Below are 12,226 nucleotides of genomic sequence, written 5' to 3' on the forward strand. Positions count from 1 at the left end.
CCTACTCTTTCAACCCTCTAAAGTTTAGACACTAAACTTTAGAGTCTAAACCCTCAAGTCAAATGGTACGTACTCCTTGGTTGAGCAAAGTCGCAAAAAAAATTAAATCTGCCATTTGTAGGTTCAGCGCATTGCATGAAGAAAATGAAATACTCTTCTAACTTTATTTCTGTCCGCGAAAATCGTATCGGATTTCAAACGATTATAATTTCATTTTTTTAAATAGTATATTTATCTTTTTTTCCTAATAAATTTGAAAAATTATCTCATACAAAGTTTGATTTTGGGGCAACAACGTAAGATGAACCTAAACTGTCTACATATACAGTAGAACCTCGATAAGTTAAAGTTCAGGGAAGCGAATAAAAATTTAAGTTATCAAGGTTTTAAGTTATCGAGAATTGAAATTAGAGAGGTTACTAGAATATAATTTTTAACGTAACGAGGTTCATGGATTTCGGGAATGTGAGTGAAAAGGATTGTTGTTTGATCTGTTTGTTTAATTCAATTAAAAGGTTGTGTTCCTTAAAGCGGGGTGTAAATAATTGTTTATCAGTTCGTAGTGAGATGCTGCGAAATTTATTATCAAAGAGAAAACATAGCTGATTGAGTAACGAATTCTGGCCAAACTGTAAACGGACTTCGCACTTGTATGGCCGATTTTAGGAATTTCCAGAAATAAGGAATGGGACACTAAATCTATTTACAACAGTAGTAAAGCAAAAATTGAAGATAGATTGGAAATTTTTGATTTGGGAATTTTAGAACATGTGTTTGGTGGGAGATTCCCACAAAATTGACCAATTGACCTTCTCCCTTCTTATCGACCCTGCCCAATAATAAAACTTTAATTAAGTTATAGAGGTCACAAAAATATTTTTTTGAAATTAGCAAGGGCAATGTTCTAAATATTTCTTTGAGTTACCGAGATTTTTTACTTTAAGTAATAGAGGTTTTACGCTGTCAAGGGAAGGGAATCAGAAAATTTTTTAAGTTACAAGCCAAGGTTTTTAACTTAGTAAGGTTTAACTTATCGAGGTTCCACTGTAGTGATGAAAATGCAGAGAATCGGTTTTATTGTGAAGTGCAAGTCTTCAGGGTTGTATTAATTTTTATTTTATTTATTTATTGTATTAATTCTTAAAAGTAGTAAGAGCTAGGTGATGAGCTGCGTAGTGGGAGTTTCATCTCTCTCCATGCAAATTCTTGTAGGTGCTCCCGTAGCACTTGATGCTTAACTCCCTGGCTTGCGCGCAGCATCATTTTTAATCGAGACCAGAACACTTCCACACCCTGCGGGTGTATGGGGGGCTGTTACGGGCGCACCGTATTGTATGCATTCCATGAATCGGTCATTACGGTGGTTACGGGGACTACACTGCCTGAAAATAACTGAAAGTTTGTTCGTAACAAATCGTATTGTCATACCCTTCTTCACACTCCACGCCCACCCCCAAAAGATAATCCAAACCAAGACAATACCTTACCTTACCCAACCGCCTACCCCCCATCTCCATAATAACACTCAATTTTACTTTAAGAGAAATTCGTGAGTACCTACTTTTTATTATTGGAAGAAGTGTGGTAGCTTTCTCGCTCGGGACCTCCCTAAGAAAGCACATTCGCGTTACGCGCTGAATTCCTCCAAAAACCCACTGTTGATTTTTAACCCAACCAACGTTATATTATTCTTTGGAAAGCATTGTTTTGTCGAGCTCAACAACAGTGAAGTCTTCTTTCTCCTCCAGGAAACCTTCCAGAAGTCGTGGGCTTCGTTCCCGCAAAAGCATAATCGCATGGCGGCTCTTCTGCGCCAATCGGTTTGCTCCGATACCTCTGCATGGAGTTTTATCATCCGAAGCGGCGTGCCCGAAGCCCCATACACCCAGGACAGGTAATGTGGTGATGAGCGGAAGCTGCTCATCCTCGAAGCAGGAGCCAACACGTATGTTTTTCCTCGAGTCGCAGATCCGACATTGCCAAACGAAGCCGTCCAACGATGTTTGTCTCACGACAAAGGCAAATCCGCATGATGCACAGTCGATGGAATTACACAGAATCCGATTCCGGGCGAGAAATTGAATTACCTGGAGCGTTGTCAACCGGTTGACTTCGGTTGTCTTCGGTGGCGACACTGTCAATAATGCTTGTACGTGCAAAAGTCATAATAGCGAAAAGTTATGGTGGTTTGGTGCGCGAATCGTGGTAGCAATGTTAGTTCAAGAAACACAAGACACATATAATTTAATGAATAGATTCACCTCGGGCAGCGTGACGAGTTGGGAGAAGATAAGTAGGAACTGTTCTTAGATTCCAAAATTGCGGTATTTAAGGAAAGAAAATCGGTCATGTGACATGGTTTGCTTGGACAGGATTGGTTGAGATTTAATTGGTTTATGAGGGTGAAAGATGGACCAAAAAATTAGTGGATACCTGGGAAGGTCCAAGTTTTGAAAATACGGATTAATGGAAAATACGAATTCAGTCGGGGTAAAGGAACTACTACCCGAATGCTTACATTTATTATTTAAGCATTTGGTCTTTCCGCTAGTAAACACATAAAAGTTATTTGACAAACACATAAAAAATGTAGCAAGAAATATAAAAATGAACAGAGATTAAATGAGAAGAATTGAAAAAGAGTGTACGCATTGCTACAGTGTATTTAGCAAAGCCGCCCGTACTGATATGTGGCGTAGGCAACGAGCATCGACCCTTTGGTAGAAACATTTGGAAGTTTTGGAAAAACACAAATTTATTATATTACTTTCTTTTGCAAATACGTAATCTATTGTATCTTTGAAATATTTATTTATAAACTTTACGTGAATATTGGATTTACAATTTTTATAAACTGTTTATGAAGATGCCCTCTGGGCGAAACATGTTAACTCAAAATATAAAAGTTGTAAATCCAATATTCACGTAAAGTTTATAAATAAATATTTCAAATACAGATTTATTACTCGCATATGTTAAATTTACGCGTTTGAATCCTAGTACATATTAAAGATGTTAAATTTGTACGCCCTTGGATTACTCTTCGGATGGGATTTCACTTCCCCTTGGTGCCTACGCATTTGTGTGCCACTTTAGAAATTCCCATTGTATCAACTGCCGATGTTTTACTTACGCGTCAGATAGAGCTTCAATATTTTGTTTATTATTATTAATTTTGGTCAAAAAGACATGCGTTTATGCTTCGAACCATAGAAATATTTATTTGAAGCAACTTCATGTCTTCCAGCCAAGACACGGCTCGCATTTTGGTGAAACAGTTTTGAGCGCGGCTCGGGCTAAGCGCTTTGCCTATTTGGGGCGCAAAATTAGAAATCATCCGACTTGCCCGGTATTTTATTCTTTCCCTTATAGCTTCGTTTATAGTCGAGCGCACACGCGGAGAAACACCATCAAACTCCGAGCTTCAAACGCGTGCCTACGCATGCCGTAAGTTTCACCTACATTATTACACAGCGTCTATGCTAAATTTTTATTACATAATTCAATTTTTAAGATAGTAAAAATTCCAAATCATTTCTTATTGAAGATTTTAAATGAATATAAATTCATTGATACATTTTTTATTAACTATATACAATTCAAGTTAAGATTTAAAGTAGATGATAAACACAGAGTGATCTGGCTTAGATGAAATCATTAAATTCATTCTTGGGCAAAAGCAAATGATAACTTTTAAAAATTGAAAACTTTTATCAAGATTTATCGATGAGAATTAATCATTTGTTTAGAATTTGCAAGCAAAATTTGAAAATTACAACTTTTTATTGCGAACATGGAGGAGAACTCTTGTAGAGCATTTTAGGGTACTGTAAAATAAACTTTGTAAACTTGTAGAATAACTTTATCAATCATATGACAATTACCTATATTACTTTATTAGTATAGATTGCAAGAATCACATTCTTTATCTGTGATCCATGTTTAGCTCAAATGCAATGGTAACTTTCGTTGTCATACCTTTGTAAGGCCTTATTCAAAGCATTTAATTATTTTTAGACGAGGTTACCGTCGTTGTTTTCCCGAAAGTAATATTATATTCCCTAATTTAGTTTGCGTGTTAATCTATAATATAAAAATTAATCGCAAAATGTATTGGTAACCGCTTTTCTCAACAATGCCTAGACCAATTTGGCCAATTCTTTTTTTTAATGTTTGACAAAGTCAAAGGGTGGTTTTTACGGCCAGAAAATTTCGAATAATTGCCGGGAAAATGGGGAAAAGCTAAGTTTTCTTTCTTCAACAGATAAATGAAACAAATTCCGCAGCCTTCTTCAATTTATTTTTGATTCATTGTTTTATATCGTGTTTTGCGCAAAGCGTTTTCTACAGAGTTTTCTTTTGTCATCTGATAAACAAAACTAATTCCGTAGCTTACTTTGGTTCATTTTTGTTTGATTGTTTCATTTCGTGTTTTGTAAAAAGTGTTTAATTCTCTATGATCTCTAAGTATTGCATGTGACACAATTCGGAGTGTTTTAGTGGGTCTCACTAATATAATTTGTTCTTGAAAGGGTGGCCAAAGAACGTGTAACCGCCCTATCACCGGGGTGACGGTTCCGTTCAGAAATTTTTTTTCTACCGACTATAAAATGGGGAGGAACAAAAACTGCCACATTCCAAATCTTTTGGACAGAACAAAGTCTGTTGGGTCCGCTAGTAAAGTACAAGTGGAATCCCGGTAATTCGGACCCGGCTTAATCCGGCACCTCTTGTAATCCGACAACAAGGGTCGCAAATGCGTGAATGAACAAGTTATAACTTGTACGTTATAACTTGTAATATGTACGTATTTCCTAATGTAAAGTTATTGCATATTTTTTGTAAGTTTTATAGCATTAATGGTGTAAATTTTATAATATGTAAAACGTAATTTTTCTATTGTGTTGTTTAATTCAATAAATCATATCATTGGCTTTGTAATTTGTCGGATTACAAGGTATTCTTTTGTGAAAAGTTCCGGATTGTAGAGGGTCCTAGGCAACACTCTATAATCCGACAAATTCGCTGATCCGACAATGCCCTGCAAAGTGTTTGTCGGATTACCGGGATTCCACCGTATAATTATTTAGGAAACCCTATCCAGTTCGTAGGCATTGGACAATGACGCAGAGGGTACACAAGCTAAATACGCCTGCCCTGGTGCCTCAAACTTTCTATTACATACGACTGATTTTCAAAGGTGCCAACAGTTTCCATCATCATGCTTGGTCGTGCCTGAGGCGTCAAGTAGAACAGTCGAAGGTCTCAATTCTTTACTCTTCAGTTGTTTTGGCTCGGTTGCAGTTTCTCGCGTCAAGAAAGGCGTCTGATGTATGTCCCCCTAATTTCTGCTATAATGCTGAGGGGTGCAATACCCCTACGTTGTATAAAGATACAAATGATAATTTAATTAAATATAAAATTGCAGTTATTATATATCTGTTTTTTTAATTTAAAACTGTACTCGACTAAAAAGTCTGATCTTTGCATTGATTACATTAAGCAACCAACTTTCTTGGAATACATACTCTTCTGGAACAAACACATATCCACTTCCCTCAATTTTATACGAAACCTATCAATAAAGAAACGTTGTAAATGCACGAATTAAAATTTAAAGAAACAACCAACATTAATGGGGCAAACCCGCGGCTTGACCCTCGATACTTCAATGGTAAAGATCAGGCTACAAGTCGCTTGCGGCACAGGATACAATGGTGTAGGAAGACCAAAAACTGCCTCGTAGATATAAAAGTCACTGCACGCATCACTCTGTCCCATAAGGAACTTAATGGAAAAGGCCCATTTTTCCTTGAGGCTTTGGGTTTTCCACTTGTTTATGATGTCATTTATGACGTATTTGCCGATCTTTTCAGTAAAATTTTCAATTTGAGGATAAATCAACGGAGGGTTTGCTATTGTTGACTTGTCAATATTTTGCATACTCTTGGCGCTAAGTCGTGCTCGAATCGACTGTCGTTTAGTCACCAAGGGTTTACTGTTCTCAATTGAAGGTCTACTGCCGATTTCGCTCTCCTTGCGCTTGGCATTATGATGAGATACGATTTGAGACGACTTATCAAATAAACTTGAAATGAAGTGTTCTGCTACATTGAAGATCCCACCATATTCCCGACAGATTTCAGGTTCTTCTAATGTTTTCTATAAATAAACACTTATTAAGAGTTGTTTTTAAATATTGAAAAAGAATCAGCACCATTTCAGTAGTGCTTTGTTGCGTAGGCTTGCTTAAAAATTTTGTTTTAACTGCTTCTGCTTCAGTGGCAATGACTGTGTCTAAAATTTCATCTAATATGTCGGCTGCCTGCCACTGAGCAACCCCGCCTGGTTCGTTATACCTGCGCTGCATCATATTAGAGTTAAGTATTTGCCATATAATGTTCTTTGCTATGTGTTCGGGAAGATCACTATCTGAATGGAGATATTCGGCATTATTCGCCACATTATCCACAATTTCAACTATAAGATGAGCTAGTTCCTTCAGACTCTTGTTCTTTGCAATTGCTTCGTCAATGTTAGCCAAAAATATACGGAAACCACAGAATTGCAAAAAGAAATATGTCATCCCAAAGTAGGCCTCTTTGTGAGAGATATACTCTCGTTCGCCCATTTCTATATCATCAGCAAGTGCACCAAGTGTTGCTTCAATAAAAGCGACTAATTGATCACTTTCCGATAGTTGAATGTACAGATCATCATCTGTGTTTTTTTCTGTACGTTCTTCTTGTGGCTTAAGAGTAGTTTGGATAAGATCATAAAACATTTCAGAAGCTACTTGATTAGAATTTAGTTGTCTGTGATTTTCTTCGATTTCATCCTGTTCATCAGAAACAATTTCTGGTGGCACAACCAATGGTGCCGTAGGAAGTGAAACAGCGGATAAAGATGAATATCGCCTGGACTGCGACTTTTGTGTTTTTCACTAGCTATATTTTCCGTTTCTGTTTCTTCTTCGGGCACAATTTGTTCTTGTTCAGTTGCATCTCCACCATGACCATCGCTTGCGAAAGGAAGTGAACCTTCCGCAGTTTCATCTGTTTTTGAAATTGGATATGTTGCATCAGCAAGCGATGGTGGTGGCACATTCAATGGAGCCTCTAAGCTTTCATCAACAGTTTTTAAATGAGAAGCGCTTTCAACTTGTAATTCAGTATCCACCGGATCACTATCTTTTTGATCATTAACATTTACGACACTAACAGATTCTTTATTAATTTCCGATTCAGATTTGCTTTCTAAAGTATCATCACTAGTATCTTCCTTAACCGACATCTTTAAAATAGTACAAAGTAAAAACGAATAATATACAGATTGTTTAACTCGTCACATTGACAGTCAATTATGACGCATAATTTATTTTTTCAATAATCGGTTGACCATAGAGTTGACAGGAAATGGCCGATGAAGAACTGGCGCTTGCAGAGGACTCTCTCTCAGAGGAAGTTCTTCCAGCAACTATTGAGGCTCTTGTTGAAGAACATACAAAACGCAGATATACCTTCAATAGGTAAGTGTTCCCCTGTTCTAGCAGAAAAAAACAAGTACCAATTGAAGGAGATGCACTACCGGAGATCAGCATCTCAAAAACCGTGACCAGTGAAGAACATCCTACAGACGAAACCGCTTCGTTAGAAACTGAAGCTAGACTTGAGACAGTCTACTTCTTCGACCCAATCGAAACACTTGGTAATCTTGCAAGTGGTACCGACTTTCCATACAATCCGGAAATAAAAATTCTTGAAGTTGATGGAATGATTGAAACAATTCATATGTTGAAAGATGATCAAACTATAAGCATGAAGATTAGAAACAGTTATAAAACGTTGGGTGGCAATGGAGGAACCCGAGCACTTCCTAGACAGATAATATTCCAGGTTAATTTGAAGACACTCGTAGTCGTAATATAATAAAAATTATCGCGTAAATTTTAGAATTTCATTAAAAATAAATAATTGCAACACATTAATACAAGTAATGACTGTTTTGCGGTGTACAGAGCTTGTGCGTATTCGATTATCTCCAAATTTCAATATAATAAATACAACATCAACGATTTTTAACTCGAATTAAGATGATGGTGTTCGGTGTTTACATGTGACTTGTGTATGTTTATTGGTGTAAGACGGTATGTCCTTTCATTATGCAAACGGCGTTCGTGAACATCTAAATTACAAATATATTTGATGGAAATGTTCCGCAACCGAGTCGAAAGAGCAAAATGCAAACTGCAATGACTCAATCAAACATCTAGCAACAAATTTTGCAATTACCACATTATAAACTATATAAACGAACAATGTAACAATAACAAGAATAATTCATCTATTAAAACGAACAATAATAGCTACGCAAAGATATGCAATTCAACTCCTACGAATCAATTCAATCAACCTAACAATGTTAATAATTCAAGCAACAACAATATGAAGCTTAAAATTGAATTTTTCCTGAATGTGTGACTCCTGTAATTATGGACAAAGATGTCTTTTAATCGAATATATACGCGGTGAGCCATGTAGGTTTACTTTTTTTTAACTTTGTTCGAAGTGTCATTGTAATTGAGTTTTTTTTAGAACTAGATAAACCAAAGTGACTAGTATTTTGTAACACAATCTTTGTAGTGGAATTGTTTGGCACTTCAATCAGCAAATATTGCATACATGTTAAACGTTTGGTCTAATTGCCCTCGCGCGGTGGCTCTTGCAAACCTTCGCTGTAAATAGTGCGACCAGCCATCTTTAACAACGCCTTGTTCTCGGGGTTGCCGTCGAGCACGCTCATACCAGGCACGCGCTCGCCGCGCTCCTGTGGTGTTGGTGGTGGTTGTCCAAGTCCCCATACTTCTAAATGACGGAATTGGAATTCTTTCGTCTGTGACATCTGCGTATATTCCTTGTATGTAGTGCACGATTCACTAGTATGTCCTTTTCCATATTCCTCATCTAGCCAGAGACCACAATAACCGTGCTGACCGCCCATTGCCTGCAATAATTTTTTTGAATAAACAAAGAAAACTATGTGAATTTATTTTTTACTTACCAATCCATTCGGCATAGTTTGTTGATACAAATTCAAATATTGGAAGTGCTGATTGTAGCCAGTCGACTCAAACACGCGCATCTTTGGCGCCAGCGTAAATAGAAAGCTGCTAGTATCGCCAAAAAAGTTCGGTCCGAGCGCCCAATTACTGGGCGCAAACCCACCAAAAATGCAGCCGTTCATATCGTCTAGAATAAGCACCGATGGTCCCTGATTAACTATTCTACCTATAAGCGTTGAGAAAGACTCGCCGTGGATTTCCGAGGAGAAAAGAAACCGCCATTCCAGCTGATACTGCTGCGGCAAGTGTGCGTTGATGAAGACGATCTGGTTGAGGTCAAGCAAACTAGGATACGAAGGAATAAGGTCTAATCCACGGCAAATTGGCACCAAACTACGATCGCGTTCGGCATCAATGATGGGCGCTTCGGCTTCCAGTCCAACGACACCAGCCCCCGCACGATCGCTAGGAGTACCTTTCTCACGATGCGAGATATTGTACAGATGTTTAAAGACAAAAATTAGCAACTGGCCAAGCTCTGTGGCGCCCTGTAACCACATTTCAAGCGCGCGTCGCGTGATCAATTCGCCTGTGGCTAACTCATGGATGAGACTCTCAGCAAATCGTTGTACGTTTTGTGGCGATGTAAAACAGCCCTTCGAGTGCCAGCTCTTAAACTGCTTTGTATTGCTCACCTTTTGTATCTTCATATAAGATGATACAATACTCTCAACATACTGCAAATAAAAAAATATATTATTTTACATTCAACTTAGAATCTGTTTTTATACCTCTTTCACCAATAAATAAGGAACATTTGCATTATCACTTTCTCCTTTGCCTAATGAGATCAACAAAACCTTCAATTTTTCATCTACAGTACCTCTAGTACAGAAAACAAATAATTCAGCAAATCTCTCCAAGTCTACAGTCATTACTCGAGCTTCCCCAATACCAAATAAATAATTATTGATGTACTGAGATAATCTTGCATCCATTTGTGTTCCCCATAGTTTCTGAAAACATTAAATTAGTATAAGTAAAACAAAAATATATTGATAAACTTACAGTTAATTCATCCTCTTTTATTTTTTCAGAATTCTTGCTTGCTAACCTAAATGATTGACTGACAATTATCTGCTCATCTTTGGAAAGAAATGAGCACTTGGCAGCAAGTTTCTTGCTGCTGTTTACACCCATGATTAACTGGAACAATCTGCAACAAAAACGTTTGTGATAATCGTGTGATAAAGTATTCGGCCGGTAAGTAAAGAATAGAATGTAGATCAATACTCACTTTGTTTCTACACTACTTTGGTATGGTTTACAATAAATCACATCGAATCGGAATTACCCGTAGTCCTATATTTAGCGGTCAAGTAAATATTATAATAACAGCCTCATCTGCAACGTGCGAAATGCGGAACTCGGTGTAGATGCACACTTGCACGCCACGCAATTCGTCGGACGAGTAGTAAATATTTACCTTTGATTATCATATGACGACAACAACTGCGGCGGCGTTGCATATCAGGTGACCAGTGATTGCGGATCGACTGTGACCTAATTTTTATTTCCAATTAACAGCGAGCTCGTGACACGCAGATAACGCGCAACGCATAATAAGTGCGATGTATTGTATCGGCCGATGAGTATGGGAATGTTCAGCAGGTATCGTACATCGACGGCGGCAGTTTTGCGAATCAGAATTTGAATCGAACGTTTCGTCGCGCCTCAAAGTAGCGGAGATGTGGCAAGGGTGCGTTTTACCGCGCAGGTCGTAGAGCCCTTCGTCCTTTTATTTATTCTTTTTATCGTTCACTTTCACATTCTTCATAATCATTATACGGTAGATGTAAATCTAAATAAATAAATAAAGTTTCAACATATTTTGCATTAAATGATTGCTTTTAAAGAATTTTTCGGGATACTTTCGAGAATTTTAATTCTTCTTTAGAACAATTAACTTCGGCTAATTTATAAATGATATTTTAAAGTTTCATTGCACAAAAATAATTAATTGCATGAAATTAAAATATAAAGTTTACAAAAACATTTTTTCCTTGGCTCCCTTGTATTTAAAATTTAAAGTTGAGTTTACTAAAAGGATTTATATTGAATATTGTGACGAGAGGGTAAACTTGACATATTTTTAGTGTTTGTCTGCACATTGAAGACTTTCAGGCGTCGGGCGACCCTTTTCATGTACGCTGGCACATAGGACTCATGAACACCGCATCATGCACGCCTCATTTCACCTCATATTGCTATCCGCAATTTGCTGGTGCTGTGTATCCTGCATGTAGGCTACCACGCTACGGGATGAACATATGAACATGGTAAACAACCCGCATCAGATGATTTCATGAATTTCATGAACAGACCTGTATTTAATCATAAATTAATAAGTGTACGGATAAAAATAAATACGTACAGAAATAAATAAAAACAAAAACAAACTATAAATGTCTGTTACATTATTGTATACCTTCGATTAACAGGAAGTATATAAAGTATATACAGTATGCGTGCCAAATTAATCTGTGTTAAGTACCTATTAACCCATTCAGCGTTGAATCCACTTCAACTTCTTTGAAATTTTTAGGTTATTCTTGATTATCATTCAATGCACGTTGGTAACGTTCACGTTCACCTCTAAAAGCAATTTTTTTGGAGCTGATAACTTCCAATACGTCGAGGATGATATTAAGGGATAAAGATTTGACTTTTTTTTACTTTTGTGCGTCAGTGCGACCCAGCGTCGTATTTTTAGATCATAGCTGTGTGTCGGTGGCACTCATCCGAGCACGTAGCGAGATTTAGTTCGGCTACTACTACCCTTGGTAAGCCAAAACCGAGGCAACCATTTTAATAAAATATGCGATCAACATGACCTACAGCCGTGGACTCGCAAACGTGCGAATCGTGAGAACACGACAAGCATGACAAACAAATTTCATGTTTGGGTAAATTTGGTAGCCTAACTTAATTGTAAAGCGGCCATTGTAAAAGTTATAATGAACAAAAACAATCATTTGTTGGTACAAATTAAACAAGGAAACAAATGTAGTGCCTGTATTAAACGAAAAAACAAACATCAAACAGAAACAAAGTTGTTATTAATACCTGTGGCTATTTTGCTGGAACGCAGAGCATTTTGGCGAA

The 12,226-nt window shown here is 37.3% G+C and overlaps 2 protein-coding genes across 2 annotated transcripts; both read right to left on the reverse strand.

The window, feature by feature from the left end:
- Positions 1 to 5,428: 5,428 nt before the first annotated feature.
- Positions 5,429 to 7,353, reverse strand: LOC135798455 (uncharacterized). The gene is made up of 3 exons (XM_065311305.1): positions 6,218 to 7,353; positions 5,632 to 6,162; positions 5,429 to 5,575 (listed from the first exon to the last, which is right to left on the reverse strand). The coding sequence occupies exons 1-3, from the start codon at positions 6,782 to 6,784 to the stop codon at positions 5,453 to 5,455; spliced, it is 1,221 nt and encodes a 406-aa protein (XP_065167377.1). The 5' UTR covers positions 6,785 to 7,353; the 3' UTR covers positions 5,429 to 5,452.
- Positions 7,354 to 7,942: 589 nt separating this feature from the next.
- On the reverse strand, positions 7,943 to 11,985 carry LOC135798351 (MTOR-associated protein MEAK7). Its single transcript, XM_065311173.1, has 6 exons — positions 11,550 to 11,985; positions 10,359 to 11,445; positions 10,130 to 10,277; positions 9,853 to 10,077; positions 9,061 to 9,798; positions 7,943 to 9,003 (listed from the first exon to the last, which is right to left on the reverse strand). Exons 3-6 carry the CDS (start codon positions 10,259 to 10,261, stop codon positions 8,698 to 8,700), a joined length of 1,401 nt encoding a protein of 466 aa, XP_065167245.1. The 5' UTR covers positions 10,262 to 10,277; positions 10,359 to 11,445; positions 11,550 to 11,985; the 3' UTR covers positions 7,943 to 8,697.
- Positions 11,986 to 12,226: the final 241 nt, after the last annotated feature.

Source organism: Atheta coriaria, unplaced genomic scaffold (assembly GCF_025399875.1).
Source record: "Atheta coriaria isolate IRGN ID8LTWV9N9 unplaced genomic scaffold, Caltech_Dcor_3.1 hic_scaffold_9_pilon, whole genome shotgun sequence".
NCBI lineage: Eukaryota > Metazoa > Arthropoda > Insecta > Coleoptera > Staphylinidae > Dalotia > Dalotia coriaria.